The sequence below is a fragment of the Mirounga angustirostris genome, unplaced genomic scaffold, assembly GCF_029215605.1.
Source record: "Mirounga angustirostris isolate CCGP_5_RB_7025 unplaced genomic scaffold, mMirAng1.0.hap1 SCAF_1, whole genome shotgun sequence".
Classification (NCBI taxonomy): domain Eukaryota; kingdom Metazoa; phylum Chordata; class Mammalia; order Carnivora; family Phocidae; genus Mirounga; species Mirounga angustirostris.
The window spans coordinates 54,859,585-54,876,637 of NW_026991709.1; the positions used below are offsets into that span (position 1 = coordinate 54,859,585).

At 37.4% G+C, this 17,053-nt stretch overlaps 1 protein-coding gene across 1 annotated transcript in view; it reads right to left on the reverse strand.

Annotated features, from left to right (window-relative positions):
- Positions 1–17,053, reverse strand: part of MORC1 (MORC family CW-type zinc finger 1) — a 170,399-nt gene that overhangs the window by 111,816 nt on the left and 41,530 nt on the right. The window contains exon 9 of the mRNA XM_064589446.1: positions 14,283–14,408. Coding sequence (XP_064445516.1) covers positions 14,283–14,408 — 126 coding nt within the window. The remainder of the gene's footprint in view (positions 1–14,282; positions 14,409–17,053) is intronic.

Below are 17,053 nucleotides of genomic sequence, written 5' to 3' on the forward strand. Positions count from 1 at the left end.
GTGAGTGTTGTGAAATGTGTAAGACTGATGAATCACAGCCCTCTACCTCTGAAACAAATAATACTTTATATGTTAAAAAAAAAAAGAAGATAGTAGGAAGGGAAAAACGAAAGGGGGGAATCAGAGAGGGAGACAAACCATGAGAGACTATGGACTCTGAGAAACAAACTGAGGGTTCTAGAGGGGAGGGGGGTGGAGGGATAGGTTAGCCTGGTGATGGGTATTAAAGAGGGCACGTATTGAATAGAGCACTGGGTGTTATATGCAAACAATGAATCATGGAACACTACATCAAAAACTAATGATGTATGATGATTAACATAACATAATAAAATAAAAATTAAAAAAAAGAATAAATTGGGTCTTCTTTTTTGAGGGCAAATTAATGGTGCACCCATCAAAATTAATGGTGTACCTATCTTCTAACTCAGAAATTTACTTCTGTAGTCTGTTCCATAGAAATAATGGCATATTAGCATAAATATACATCTGACCAATGATGCCCAATCATGTCCAGTTTAGCGCTGTAACAATCAAAACTCTAAAAATCTTAAATATATACAGTAAAGTTAAATAAGCCATAGAGTACTATATAATACATTTTAAAAATGACTGAGAAAGGTCTCCAAGAGATAATTTTTAAGTGAAAAGAGCAAGCTGCATATGAATTTTATGTTTTAAAAAAGAATTCTATGTATAAATGTGTTTGTGCACACATGCATGTATGTATGTAAATGTGTGTAAGACAATCTGGAAGAGTATTTACTAAACTTCTAGCAGAGGTTCCCATTTGGGGAGATTATGGATTGCTAGAGCACAGAGTGAATGAAAACTGGCAAAGGGAGATTTTAGTTATTTGATTTTTTCCCCAATAATCTAACTGTATTTGAATTTTTATTAATTTCACACTTTTAAGAGCAAAATAGTACTCCTCCCCCTCAAGAGAAATAAAAATATGAAAACACAGAGTAATTTTTAAGGTTTTATGTTGCAGATGTATAGAGTATAGCATAATAAAGCATTCTGAGTGACTATTTCAATCATAACCACCAGCATAAATTAGAACTTTTATTAGCATTAATATTCACATGTACAAAATTTGTGAAAGACATTTTAGCTAATACAAAATATAGCATTTTAAGTTTCTGAGTTGGTTAAACAGACTACAAGAAAACTACAGTTCCTAACTTTTACAAAACGCAGAAAATATTAGCCCATGGTTAACTATGTTGCAGTATTCATGGTCATATTTATTCCCTTTTTTAAAAATTATGTGAGTTTATCTGGTTTAGTCATACTATAAAATAGTTATAGTCCTTAATTATTCATCAAAACATGTAATGAGGCATGATCAAAAATTTTCTGGCCTTATAATGTTGATAGCTAGACCTGGATGTCAAATGGACCACTCAAATTTAGTACGTCCACAATGAGTAGACAGAACCCCATCCACCATCCCTCTTCCCCCCCTACCCAGCATCTTCCCTATCATTCCTAAGATTCTGCTCAGGAAAAAAAACTTAGACGTCATCCATGACTCCTCATTTCCTCTCCACTCCACATCCAATCCATCAGCAGTTCTTGCTGGCTCTGTCTTTACAGCGTATCTGTAATCTGAACTCTCACTCCTCATGACTCCACCACTACCACTCCAGGTCAGGCCACAGTCATTTCTTACCTGGAATACAGGAATGGTAGCCTACGTCAACTCCCTTCCTCCTTTCTTGTCTCATAAAATCAATTCTCCACTCAGCAGCCAGAATAACTTTTTTAAAACATAGATCAAGTAATGCTGCTTTTTCTCAAAACTCTTTACATTCTCAATGCAACCACTTCTTGCCATGCTGCTCAAGGCCCTACAGGATCTGCCCCCATCTACCTCTTCTCTTCCCCATCACCGTGCTCTAGCTATACTTGCCTTCTTACCCTACCTTTACACTTAACTCTCCTCTCTTCCTGGAGACATCTTCCCATAAAGTTCTTGCATGACTCACCGTGGTATCCACCCTCCAAGACGACCTCTAAGCAATTACCCCCCCAGTATTCATGCCTTTGTGTAGTGCCCTCCCACACTGAATCCAGGCTGGCCAGTGTGACCAAAAGAACATGGCAGAAGTGATGGTATGTGACTTTTGAAGCTAGGTTCTAAAAGATGGCAGTTTCTACTTTGTTCTCTTGAATTACTCACTCTGGTAGAAGCCTGTCCCTTTGCCATGAAAACACTCAGGAAGCCCTGTGCAGTGGCCCCTTTAAAGAGGAACCAACCTGCCAGCCATGTGAGTCAGCCACCTTGGAAGTGTATCCTCTAGTTCCCCTCAAGCCTTCAGGAACCCCAGCCAAAATGTCTCAGCAACTTCATGAGGGATCCCAAGATTAAAGCACCCAACGGAACCACTCTCCAATTACTGACCTATAGAAACTGAGGAATAACTAATGGTTACTTTTAATAATAAGCCACTAAATTGGGGGGTGATATGTTATACAAGGGCAGATAACACATTCACTCTCTCAGTTTATTCAGCTCTCTGCTCAAAGGTTACTTACTTAGAACTAACCCCTTTCCTTGATTTCCTATCTAGAACAGTTATCCGACACCTCCCCTCTAGCTCTTTATTTCCTGACCTACGTTGTTTCTTTTCGTAGAACTTAGAATTACCCACTGTTTTATTCATTTTTTATTTATTGTTCGCCTATTGTTTTTTCTCCATTAGAATGTAAGCTTTATGAGGACAGGAATTTTCTGTTGTTGCTTGTGCTGAATCCCAAATGCCTACGACATTGCCGCGCATAGGGTTGTCATTCCATCCACCTGTCATTATTCATTTGTACAGTAACAACTAATGTTTAATGTTTATTTGCGAATATGTCGAGAACTGCACTGAGTATTTTCATGTTTAAAACAAAACCTATTTTTATTTCAATCCTCACCACAACCCTAAGTGGCAGAGGAATTCCCAGTGCACAGTGGGGAAGAGCCAGGTTTAAGCCATTGCCAAAGGTCCACAAATAGTAAATGACAAAATCAAAACTCAGATCCAGGTTTGGCTGATCCAAATTTTGTTTGCAACTACTACCATATACCAAAAGATTAAATAATTACGATTATACAAATTCATGAAGGGACACATAAGATGCACAATTTGCAAAAGAGATACTTTTAAAGTATTACTAGTCTATTTAGGTGGGTGGGATGTGAGGGGGTAGGACGCATCCCCCCAAAATTGAAAGACCATCCAACAAGCATAGTATTGCAGAGTAGTCAACAACAAACCATAAACTTAGTGTCCCTGAATAATTTAGAAAGAACCATGCTGCTCCTATGAAAGCTCAGGATGACTCCAATTCCATGTCGTTTGGGCTCCTTTCAGTGTTATGGGTCTATGGCAAAACAGTTTTAATGAAGAATGAAGATCTTCAGACACTTTAGCTCTGTCTCCCTTAAAGAGCTTTCAAAAGTGACCATTTTACAACTGTCTTTAGACCTAATGTGCAGAGATAATAATGCCTGTATAAATCTGAGAGCTATCTCTCTACTAAAGCTGAAGAATTCAAAGCCAAAGAAAATCAGTACTGTTTGCTGCCTAAAATCAAGTAACATGGCCATATATTGTCTGTATTATACAAATAAACAATATTTAAGACTTCAAGAAATACAGACTTAGAAAACCTTTAAGTTGAAAAAGACCTGAGAAATCACCTAGCTAAAATTCTTCCGAAAGTAATAATTTCTTCTATAATCTAGACTCTTCCAGGGGCAAATCTGTCCTCATCTTGGGTGGGATTACCTTCCACTGTTAAAGAGCATGAATTTTATTAATCTCATGCCACACTCAATGGCCCTCTCTGAGTTGCTATACCTCGTGCCATGTGTGTCTGAAGAAACTAAACTTGGTGTCCTGGACACACTAGATTAGTATTCTGGGTATTAAATCTTCTCCTAGGTAGACCAGACTGATTGGTGTTCCACCACAGGAAGTTACATGAGCAACTGGTATGTCTTGTTCCCAAACTCTGTCCAATAGGGAAGTTTTGAATTTGATGGCAGAAAACCTACTCTTAGAGAAGCAAGTGCTAGGTACAACCAGCAGACAATGCTGAGGAGAGCCTGGCTGTATCCAGAGCAACACTGGGCTGCTATTTCTTTTCTCCAGAACACTTCTCCTGGAAGCAATGAGTCAAAGGTGGCAGTGAGGCAGGTGTCATGGCTCTGTTCACTTGACTTCTCTGAATATCCTTATACTAAACACCAATGGAAAAAGGTAATCTGTGTCTTTTCCTTGCAAAAACAACCCAACACAGTCATCCTGCTGAGCTAGACTAGCTCTGTCTTCAACTTCTATCTAGCCATCCAAGTTCTGCCCTCTGGAGTTCCAGCTATCACATGATAAGGCTAACACATTTTCATTCAGGCCCTTCTCTCCTCCATAAAATGATGGTCAATTCTATCAATGACCCCCTACCAAGAAGTTCATTTCCTGTAAGCTAGTAAATCCATGTCCCTCCCAAAGCATCCCCATCTGAACATGGCCCTCCAGACATGGTGTAAGCAGGATATGGTTTATCAGTACTATCACCATCTTGTTCTGCTAAGTTCCATAAACATTTTTATCAACTCTGTCTCACTATCAGCTTATCCTAAGCTTGTGGTCAATTATGACATCTATGCTTTTTATTTTTTTCCATATAAATCACTTTTAAGTCCATGCTTATACGATAGATTTTTTAAACCTAAACTCAGGTCTGTACATTAGTTATACCACATTTATCTTCAACTCTTTCATATCTTGTTTCTGTATGCCTAATGGAAGATATTCCTCTTAGTTCAGGGTCTACTATGAATTCAAACATGTTTGTTTTTTATCCAAGTTACTGATAAAAAATATTGAACAGAATATGATCAAGGAAGGAAACCAATGATATGACACCAAAAATTCCTATCTAGTCCTCTTCTGAACTTGTTAGAGATCCTGGGATAAAAGTAACTAAAGCAACTGTAATTTTACCCACAAGAATAAAACCCAATATTCTTTTTTCTGTTTGCTATAAAAATACAGAAAATGACTAACCACAAAGTATAGCCATGTATTCTTATAAATAATACTTCAGTGTTCATTTCTAGAAGTTTATTAGAGCCTGGGTGACCAAAGTGGACAAAGTATTTAATCACTTTTTAATAACTTTACATGCCCCTACTTTGATCATTTCCAGCTCCAGCTCCAATTTGTTCTGATGCAGCCATGCGAGCTATAATGCCTTTCAGGAAAGAAAGGAAAGGGAAAAGGGAAAAGGGAAAAGGGAAAAGGGAAAAGGAAAGGAAAGGAAAGGAAAGGAAAGGAAAGGAAAGGAAAGGAAAGGAAAGGAAAGGAAAGGAAAGAAAGGGTTAACCCACTAGGGATGAGATAACATGGAGGAACTGTATAATTTCTTACACAAAAATTCTGCCTCCAGAGAACCTGTGAGGGACGTTATATGCAAGTAAATTTGGCAGAGAGACAGGTAAGCCTAAAAGATAAAGCTATAAAGAATTAAATCTGTCCACACCGTAAATACCAAATATCAGATTTGACAGTTTATCAGAATCCCAAAGGAAATTTGGCAAAGGTGCTGGCCTCCTTAAATATCTTCTACAGAACAAAATAAGCATTTATACTATCTCTACTTCCTAGTAACATATACCTGAGAATATCACTTTGAAAGGTGAATAACAAACATACTAGAGCGGGAAAGAGCTATCACTCAATACCAGTAATTCAGGTAGATGAAATTCCATTTACTATAATTCCCTGAAAAATAGAGACAAATCCACATTTTCCTTTGGCTTAAACCATTTTTTACCCAAACTTACTAGGAGAGAAATAATTTAATTTGAAAAGATCAGCTCTATTGATTGATCCAGGAGACCCTTGGTACTTTCCAGAAGAATAAGACTGATGGAAAGGATGCATCACTTTGATATGAACTGGGAAACAAGTAGAAGATTTATAAAGAAAGTCTCGGGCATGATATACTTCACTTTTCAACTATGATCTGCAGTATAATCAGAAATCAAAAGTAAAGCAGGGAGACAGTCCAAGATGGTAGTATAGGAAGACCCTGATCACCTCCTCCCATGGATATACTGAATCTATACCTACATATAAAGCAATTTCTCCTGAAGAAGAACTGACAGCTGACTGAAACAGCTTCTGCACAACAAACACTAGAGGGACCATAGACAAAGGTTAGAGAAAGAGAGACAGTGACAATGGGAATCCCCCCCCCCCCCATGTGGCAACCTGCAGCAGGGAGGGATATCACTGAGAGTCCAGTGCACAGACTCACTCACCCTGTGGCACAGTGAAAAAAGAACAGTTTAAAGGGCAACAAGACTAAAAGTGAAGGAAATCCGTTTACAAACCTTAGAGCATCTACCAAATGGGTGGAAACTCCTGGTACCTCTCCAAGGTCATAGGTACCTGGATGAGCACCCCTCCACCTGGATAGCACAATAGAAGCAGGATTCAGGTACTCTAGCCAGCCTACTAGGGTGTGTGTCCCAGGCCCCTGGCCCATACCAGCTTCAGCCATGGGCCCCAAGGCAGCTCCAACATGCTCTGGGACCTGCCCAGCCTTTGCCTGATCCAACCACCCTTCCAAGGCAGCCCTGGCATGGCACACCCCAGCCCACAGCCTTCCAGCTGGCCTTTCAAAGCCACACCTACACAAGGCCACTACTTCAAAACCTGGAGAGACAGCTGTTCCATATAATTCATAGAAATAAACACAGAAAGTCAAACAAAATGAGGAGACAAAGGAGTACATTCCAAATGAAAGAACAAGATAGGGGCGCCTGGGTGGCTCAGTCGTTAAGCGTCTGCCTTCGGCTCAGGTCATGATCCCAGGGTCCTGGGGTCGAGCCCCGCATCGGGCTCCCTGCTCAGCAGGGAGTCTGCTTCTCCCTCTCCCATTCCCCCTGCTCGTATTTCCTCTCTCGCTGTGTCTCTCTCTGTCAAATAAATAAATAAATAAAATCTTTAAAAAAAAAAAAAGAAAGAACAAGATAAAACTCCAGGAAAAAAACTCTAATAAAACAGAGATAAGTAATTTATCCGATCAAGAATTCAAAGTAATGGTCATAAAGATGCTCACTGAACTCAAGAGACACACAGTGGGAATTTCAACAAAGAGTTGGAAAATATAAGAAACATAAGAAAATATAAGAAAGAACCAGAGTTGAAGAATATAATAACTGCAATGAAAAAATACACTAAAGGGAAGTCAACAGCAGACTAAATGATACAGAAGAATGGATCAACAAACTGAAAGACAAAATAGTAGAAACCACCCAATCAGAACAGCAAAAAGAAAAAAGAACTTTTAAAAATGAGGATAATTTTAAAAACCTCTGGGACAATATCAAGTTTACTAACATTCACATTACAGGAGGCCCAGAAGGAAAAGAGAAAGGAACAGAAAATTATTTGAAAAAATAATGGCTGAAAACTTCCATAACCTGGGGAAGAAAGCACAGAGAGTCCCTTGCAAGATGAACCCAAAGCAATTCACAGCAAGACAGATAACTAACATGGCAAAATTTAAAGACAAAGAGAGAATATTAAAGGCCACAAAAGAAAAATAGTCACATACAAGGGACATCCCATAAGGCTATCAGCTGATTTTTCAGGAGAAACTTCGCATGCCAGAAGAGAGTGGCAGGATATATTTAAAGTGCTAAAAGGAAAAAACCTACAACCAAGAACACTCTACCTGGCAAGGTTATAATTCATAATTGAAGGAGAGACAAAGTGTTGAAATGTTAAAGGGTTTTCCTTAAGTGTAAAAAGAAAAGACCATAACTTGAAATAAGAAAATATATGTAAGAAAAAAATCTCATTGGTAAAGGCAAATATATAGTAAGGCAGTGGATTAGCCACTTTAAAAAAACAGTATGAAGGTTAAAAGACAAAAATAGTAAAATCAACTATAACTACAAGAAGTAGTTAAGGGGATACACAAAATAAAAAGTAGTTAAGGGGATACACAAAATAAAAAGATATAAAATATGCTATCAAAACAAAACATGGGAGGCGGGTAGAAATGAAGTGCTTATAGAATGCATTCAAATTGAAGTGACCATCATCTTGAAATAGCTACGTATATAAACCAATGTGTGTGTGTATAGATAGATAGATAGATAGATAGATAGATAGATAGATAGATACATAGATAGATGGCTTATGGTAACCATAAAACCTGCAATAGAGACACAAAAAATAAAGATAAAGGAACCAAAACGTAACACTAAAGAAAATCATCAAACCACAAGGGAAGAGAGCAAGAGAAAGAGGAAAGAACAGAGAAGAATTACAAAAATAACCAGAAAACAACTAATAAAATGGCAATAAGTACATACCTATCAATAATCGCTTTAAATGTTAATGGACTAAATGCTCCAATCAAAAGACAGAGTGACTGAAAAGATAAAACAAAAAACAAACAAACAAACAAAAACATCTAAATGCTGCCTACAAAAGACTCATTTCAGACCAAAAGACAGATACAAACTGAAAGTGAAGGGATGGTAAAAGATATACAATGCAAATGGAAACAAAAAGAAAACTGGACTACAATACTCATGTCAGAAAAATAGACTTTTAAACAAAGGCTGTAACATAAGACAAGGAAGGTCATTACATAGTAATAAAGGGGGTCAACCTAAGAAGAGGATATAACATTTGTAAATATTTAAGCACCCAACACAGCTGCACCTAAATATATAAAAGCAAATATTAATAGAAATAAAGGGAGAAATTGACAGCAATACAGTAATAATAGAAGACTTTAATACCCCACTTACATCGATGGATAGATCATCATACAGAAAATCGGTTAGTAAACATTGGTCTTAAGTGACATATTAGACCAGATGGACTTAATAATATACAAAGAACATCTCATCCCAAAGAGAAGAATACACATTCTTTTCAACTGAACATAGAACATTCTCCAGGACTGATCACATTTTAGGCCACAAAACAAGTCTCAATAAATTCAAGAAGACTCAAATTATATCAAGCATCTTTTCTGATCATAAGGGTATTAACCAGAAATTAATTACAAAAAGAAAACACACAAAAATATGAGTCAATGAAGAAATCAGAGAGGAAGTTTTAAAATACCTTAGGACAAATAAAAATGAAAACTCAACTTGACAAAATCTATGGAATGCACCATATGTAGTTGTAAGGGGGAAGTTCACAGTGATACAGGACTACCTCAAGAAACAAAAAAATCCCAAATAAACAATCCAACTATACACCTAACGTAACTAGAAAAAGAAGAACAAATGAAACCCAAGTTAGTGTAAGGAAGGAAATAATGAAGATCAGGGTGGAAATAACTGAAATAGAGATTTAAAAAAACAATGGAAAAGATCAATTAAACTAAAAAGTTTTTTTGAAAAGATAAACAAAATCAATAAACCTCTAGCCAGATGTCAAAAAGAGAGAGAGGAAAAGGGAGAGAAAGAGGACCCAAATAAATAAAATCAGAAATGAAAATTGAGAAGTTATCACTGATACAACAGAAATACAAAGGATCAGAAGAGACTACAACACACAATTATATGCCAATAAATTGGAAAACCTAGTAAAAATAAATTTCTAGAAACCCACAAACTTCCAGACTGAATCATAAAGAACAGAAAATCTGAACAGATTACAAGTAATGAAATTAAATCAATAATTTTAAAACTCTAAAAAACAAAAGTCCAGGACCAGACAGCTTCACAGGTGAATTCTACCAAACATTTAGAGTTAGTACCTATCTTTCTCAAATTATTCCAAGAAATTGAAAAGGAAGGAATGCTTCCAAACTCATTTTGTGAGGCCAGTATTACTCTGATACCAAAACCAGACAAAAAAACACCACCAAAAAAGAAAATTGCAGGCCAGTATATCGCTGTTGAACATAGATGCAAAAGTCCTCAACAAAATATCAGCAAACCAAATTCAAAAATACATCAAAGGATCATATACCATGATCAAGTGGGATTTATGCCAGGGATGCAAGGATGGTTCAATATCCACAATTCAATCAATGTAATACACAATGTTAATAAAACAAAGGATAAAAATCAGATGATCACCTCAATAGATACAGAAAAAAGCATCTGACAAAATTCAACATCTATTTACAATAAAAATTCTCAACAAAGTGGGAAGAAACATACCTCAACATAAAAAAAGGACAAACCCACAGGCAACATCATAGTTAATGGTGAAAAGGTAACATCTTTCCCTGTAAGATTAGGAACAAGACAAAGATGCCCACTCTCACCACCACTTTTATTTAACATAGTACTGGAAGTCCTAGCCACAGCAATTAGGCAAGGAAAAGAAATAAAGACATCCATATTAGAGAGAAAAAAGTAAAACTGTCACTATTTACAGATAACATACTACATATAAAAAAACGTAAAGAGATCACCAAAAGACTATTAGAACTAATATATGAATTCGGTAAAGCCTCAAGATACAAAATTAACATACAGAAATTGGCTGTGTTTCAAAGGGAAAAAGAGGGAAAGAGAGAAAGAGAGAGAAACAAAGAAATAGACTCTTAACCATAGAGAACTGATGGTTACCAGGGTGGGGGGGGTTGGGTTAAATACGTGATGGGGATTAAGGAGTGCACTTCTTGTGATGAGCACTGGGTGATGTATGGAAGTGTTGAATTGCTATATTGTACACCTGAAACTAATACAACAGTCTAAAATTAATTAATTAAACAAAGAAGTTGGCTGCATTCCTATATGCTAATAATGAGCTATCGGAAAGAGGAATTAAGCAAACAATTCCATTTACAACTGCACCAAAAAGAATAAAATACCCAGAAATAAATTTAAACCATAAGGCACTGATGAAAGAAACTGGAGAAGACAAAAATAAATGGAAAGATATCTCAATGTCATAGACTGGAAGAATTAATATCATTAAAATGTTCATACCACACAAAGCAATCTACACATTCACTGCAATCCTCATCAAAATAAAAATACCAATGACATTTTTCACAAAACTAGAACAAAGAATCCTAAAATTTGAATGGAACCACCCCAAATAGCCAAAGCAATTTTGAGGGGAAAAAACCAAGCTGGAGGTCATGCTTCCAGATTTCAAATATACTGCAAAGCTATGATAATCAGAATAGTATGGTTCTGGTATGAAAACAAACACACAGATCAATGGAAAGGAATAGAGAGCCCAGAAATAAACTCATACATATATGGTCAATTAATCTATGATAAAGGAGGCAAGAACATACAATGGGGAAAATACAATCTCTTCAATAAATGGTGTTGGGAAAACTGGACAGCTACATGTGAAAGTATGAACTGGATCACCATCTTATACCGTATACAAACATAAATTCAAAATGGATTAAAGACTTGACCCTAAAACCTGAAACCATGAAACTCCTAGAAGAAAACATAGATGGTAAGCTCTTTGGCATTGGTATTAGCAATATTATTTTAGAACAGTCTCAACAAGCAAGGGCAACAAAAGCTAAAATTAATAAATGAGTTTATATCAAACTAAAAAGTTTTTGTACAGCTAAGGAAGCCATGAAGAAAATGAAAAGGCAACCTACTGAATGGGAAAAGATATTTGCAAATCAAACAATGAACAACAAGTTAATATCCAAAATATGTAAAGAACTTATACAACTTAGTATCAAAAAACAAAACAAAACAAAAAAATAACCTGATTTGAAAATGGGTGAAGCACTTTAATAGACAATTTTCCAAAGAAGACATACAGATGGCCCACAAACACATGAAAAGATGTTCAATATCACTACTCACCAGTGAAATGAAAATAAAAACCACAATGAGATATCACCTCACACCTGTCCAACTGGCTACCATCAAAAAGACAAAAAATAATGAGTATTGGCAAAGATGTGGAGAAAAAGAACCCTTGTACACTGTTGGTGGGAATGTAAAATGGTACAGCCACTGTGCAAAACAATATGGAGGTTCCTCAAAAAATTTAAGAAAGAGGGGCACCTGGGTGGCTCAGTCGTTAAGCGTCTGCCTTCAGCTCAGGTCAGGATCCCAGGGTCCTGGGATTGAGACCCGCATCGGGCTCCCTGCTCAGCGGGAAGCCTGCTTCTCCCTCTCCCACTCCCCCTGCTTGTGTTCCCTCTCTCGCTGTGTCTCTCTGTCAAATAAATAAAATCTTTAAAAAAAAAATTAAGAAAGAATACCATACAACTCAGCAATTCCTCTTCTGGGTACTTACCTGAAGAAAACGAAAACACCATTTCAAAGTGATATATGCACCCCTGTGTTCACTGTAGCATTATTTACAACAGTCAAGATATGGAAGCAACCTGTGTCCATCAACAGATGAAAGGATAAAACAGATGTGGGGGGTGTGTATGTGCATATGTGTATGTACGCATATACCTACACACACACACACACACACACACACAATGGAATATTATTCAGCCATTAAAAAAGAATGAAATCTTGCCATTTGTAAAAACATGGATGGACCTACAGGGTATTAGACTAAGTAAAATAAGTCAGACAAAGAAAGACAAAAACCATGTAATTTCATTTATATGTGAAATCTAAAAAACAAATGAACAAGAGAAAACAGAAACAGAGTCACTGATACAATAAACAAAATGTTGATGACCAGAGAAGGGACAGGTTGGGGGCAGGCAAAACAAGTGACAGGGATTAAGAGGGACAAGCTTCCAGTTATAAAATAAATAAGTCGTGAGCATGTAATGTATACCATAGGGAATACAGTCAAAATATTGTAATAACTTTGTATGGTGACAGATGATAACTAGACTTATTCAGGGCATATGATAAAGAGATCTATAACTTTAATATTAATATTGATATGAGTGATTGCAAGGCCCCAGGAAAGCTACTACTTTTTCATGAAAAAAAGACAACATAACAAATGTAGGTCTATTATAAAAAGTTAGTGTGGTATAGGGGAAGGAGCAGTGAATGTGAATTGGTAAAGAATCTGAAGCCAGAATATTTGAACTCTTGTCCAGTTGTGACACTTCCTTATCTCTGAAATGGTGATAATTAAATATGACCCACAGTGTCACTGCAAAAGTCAAACACAACAATGCATGCAAAAAGGCGTATATATAGACAGCATACAAGCATTAAATGTTTCTCTCAGTAGATATTAAGCTCCTCAAAACCAAAACTAATCTTATCTTTTTTATGCTTTGAACCTAGCACAATCTTAGGACTCACAGAAGACTCTGATGAATGTTTTGGTGAGTAAATGAATGACCATCCAGAAACCACATACACACACACACACACAGACTGGTCTGACTGCATGTACAGTTGGGCAAGATGAATTTTATAATATGCAAATGTCAGCTTAAAAAAAGTTTATGCTGGTACAAACTTCCGGTTATAAAATGATTAAGTCATGGGTATGTAATGTACAGCACAGTTAACAATACTGTATTATGTATTTGAAAGTTGCTATGAGAGTAGATCTTAAAAGTTCTCATCACAAGAAAAATTTATAACTATATGTGGTTATGTATGTTCACTAGACTTATTATGGTATAATAAAAAATTTCATGCTAAAATATAAGTGAACCAAATTTGTGTTTGTAAATATGTTCATTCTACACATAAAATAAACCTACACATATATGTATGATTTAATAGTTCAAATATCTTGTGTAAACAGAACACGTAAGTGAATTGTGATGGGGTTTTTTGTTTAAGATTTTATTTATTTATTTGACAGAGGAAGAGACAGCAAGAGAGGGAACACAAGCAGGGGGAGTGGGAGAGGGAGAAGCAGGCTTCCCGCGGAGCAGGGAGCCCGATGCGGGGCTCGATCCCAGGGCCCTGGGATCATGACCTGAGCCGAAGGCAGACGCCTAAAGACTGAGCCACCCAGGCGCCCCAGAATTGTGATTTGTTTAATGGAACTTATCACAATCAAAGCACCTAAGATTCAGTGGAGTGAAAAATAAATTCCTCCTTGGAATGATTCTTTAACTTCAGAGTGTTCACGGCAGTGTGTTGCTATTATAGCCAAATATTTGTTACACATGATTACTCTTCAGCAAACCTCTCAGAAGCAGTCTGAATTTTATTTACAATAGTAAAAACCTTACTATCAAATGATAAAAAAAATTCTTACTATCAAATCATTTTGACAATTTGAGGGAGAGGGGCATATTGATTTTATAAATAAAAACTCTATGAAGTTAACTGAAAGAAGGTGAGTTACCTGGGTCTGTAGAGGCAATAACATAGGTGTTTTGTTTTAACTCTTTTGGCCTGAATGAATATTCTCATCCAAGGTTCAAAATACAGAACAGATGTGTAGGCTCTGAATGACCATCTCTCTGGAAAACTAGAATAGAAAATATCAAAGGGCACACTGTAGAGGATGCACCAGCAAATCTTGCAACACTCACATACCTCATTAAGCAGGCCTTTAAATACAAAGGGCTACATAAATCACCTACCCTTTGATTAGAACTGAATTTTTGTTGGCAACTGATGCTAAGTAGACTTACACCAGCAATAGAAAATCCACTTCCCATTAAAGCTATTGGATCAGAAGGGCAAAACCAAGTCAAACAAATAAAACTATCCCCCTGCTCAAACATAACAACAACAACAAAAATCTAGGCCCCCATCAATAAGAAACGTTCCTATGAAGTTACTGTAAACAGAGAAATACAATAAAAATGTTTCATTTGCCTTAGAAATTATGAACAATAAATATAAAACTTCATTCTGTAAATGCAGTTAAGTATTAAGTATTTATGGCCAACTGAGGGGAGAAGTCTGACAACCTGACAAGTGAGAGGATAAAGGAGAAAAATGAAGGACAGAAAGGCAATAAAGTGGGAGCAGGCACAGCGTAAAGAGCCTTATGGAGAAAACTACTCTTGTAAAAGTGCACGTTGCTGGGAAGTCACAGCGTTGCCATATACTAACTCCAGGGACCTTCTATATTAGAGTCCATTTATGAACTGTAAATCCTCTCCAATTAGACGAGAAATAAAGATCAATAACAAGCCCAGCTACGCTGAGGAAATAGCATTCTTTACTTACTGAGCCCCGGAAAAGGCTTCTATGAAGGTCAAATAGAAAGCAGGGAGCCCTATGCCCACCATGTTGACAGTCCTACCCCAGTCCAAAGGGAGACAAAGATGATGGAAAGGAAACAGAAAGCCTGTCTAAGGGGGGACAGCTCAACCGAGTCGCAGACCACTGCCAGTTACTTCATGAGAGAGAGCAGAGCTCCAAGGAATTTACCCAATTGAAGATAAAGCCTGTAAGAAATCCAAGGATTTGGGGCACCTGCGTGGCTCAGTCATTAAGCGTCTGCCTTCAGCTCAGGTCATGATCCCAGGGTCCTGGGATCGAGTCCCACATTGGGCTCCCTGCTCAGCGGGAAGCCTGCTTCTCCCTCTCCCACTCCCCCTGCTTGTGTTCCCTCTCTTGCTGTGTCTCTCTCTGTCAAATAAATAAATAAAATCAAGAAAGAAAGAAAGAAAGAAAGGAAGGAAGGAAGGAAGAAAGAAAGAAAGAAAAGAAAAGAAAGAAATCCAAGGATCTCCTGGTTGGCCGTAAGTTCCTTCAGGATTTCTTTTAATTGTTTAAAAAGTAATTCAAGTAAGACTTAGTAGAATTTCCCAATAAAAGATATAGAAAAGTATCTGGTGCATGGATATTATTCTGTAAATACTAATGCATCTTTAACATGGACAGAGAGGCTATTATGGTGTAGCACCATAATACTGGAGCTGACTGTGAGTACACTAGAAGTTGCACAATCAAGTAAATCCCCACCTGTTAAAAGAAAAAGGAAAAAAAAAACAAAGTCATCTTGGGACACTATAAATATTCCAAGGACTTCAAATCCTTTCTGGATCTGTTGATTAAAAATTGCACTTAGACTGGGGCGCCTGGGTGGCTCAGTCGTTAAGCGTCTGCCTTCGGCTCAGGTCATGATCCCAGGGTCCTGGGATTGAGCCCCGCATCGGGCTCCTCGCTCTGCGGGAAGCCTGCTTCTCCCTCTCCCACTCCCCCTGCTTGTGTTCCCTCTCTCACTGTCTCTCTCTCTGTCAAATAAATAAATAAAATCTTTAAAAAAAAAAAATTGCCCTTAGAGCCAGTAGCTTTCTTTGACTCTCCTAAAAGCTAACACATTTTTGTCATTTGAAAGTAAAAGTCAAAAGTAACTCAGAGCCAAGTTTGAGAATTTAAGAAATAATGATGAGAGATCAAACTGGGTTAGAAGAGTTTGGATTTTAAATATATATATACAAAAACAAAATAAGGAAACTGGTACTTCTACCATTTGATAGCTCACTTCTTGTCCTCATCCAATAAATATCTATAGGTAAACAGTCACAGCAGGTGTGTTGGTGATCCTCACCTCCTCTATGCTAGGAAATTCACTGGAAGGGCTCATGGGACTTAGCATAGAGTTGTACTTATGGCTAAGTTTTATCACAGCGATGCAGTAAGGATATACAGTGGATCATAACAGGGAGAGATAGGTGGGGCCTGGAGGAATCCGACTGCAGCTTTCTTGTGTGTTCTCCCTCTCGTGAAGGGTCAGAGCACGTTCTTCCCCCACCTATGAAAATGCAGCAACATGTGTGTGATGTTTCTGCCTAGGGAAACCCATTAGAGACAGCACTGAAGGGTTTCACTGGGAGTTGGTCAGCTAGCATGTACCAAAATTCCAGCATAAACCACACTGTTTGCATAGTCTAGATATAGTGAGCCAACCTTATTAGTTAGGGAAAGTTTTCTATCAGTGTGGGAGACTTGACCAGCCAAGGGCCAACCTTGAAAGCACGACTTCCTGTGGATGAAAGCCTTCCATGTTAACCCTCTTACATACACGTGCCACTTTCGAACGTTCCTAGTTATTTGTAACAAACAGAATGGCAATACTTCTTATGTTATTGTGATGTCTGTGATGGAAAGAAGACAAAAGCGGCTAAATATAAAAGCTACATAGGAAATAGGTAG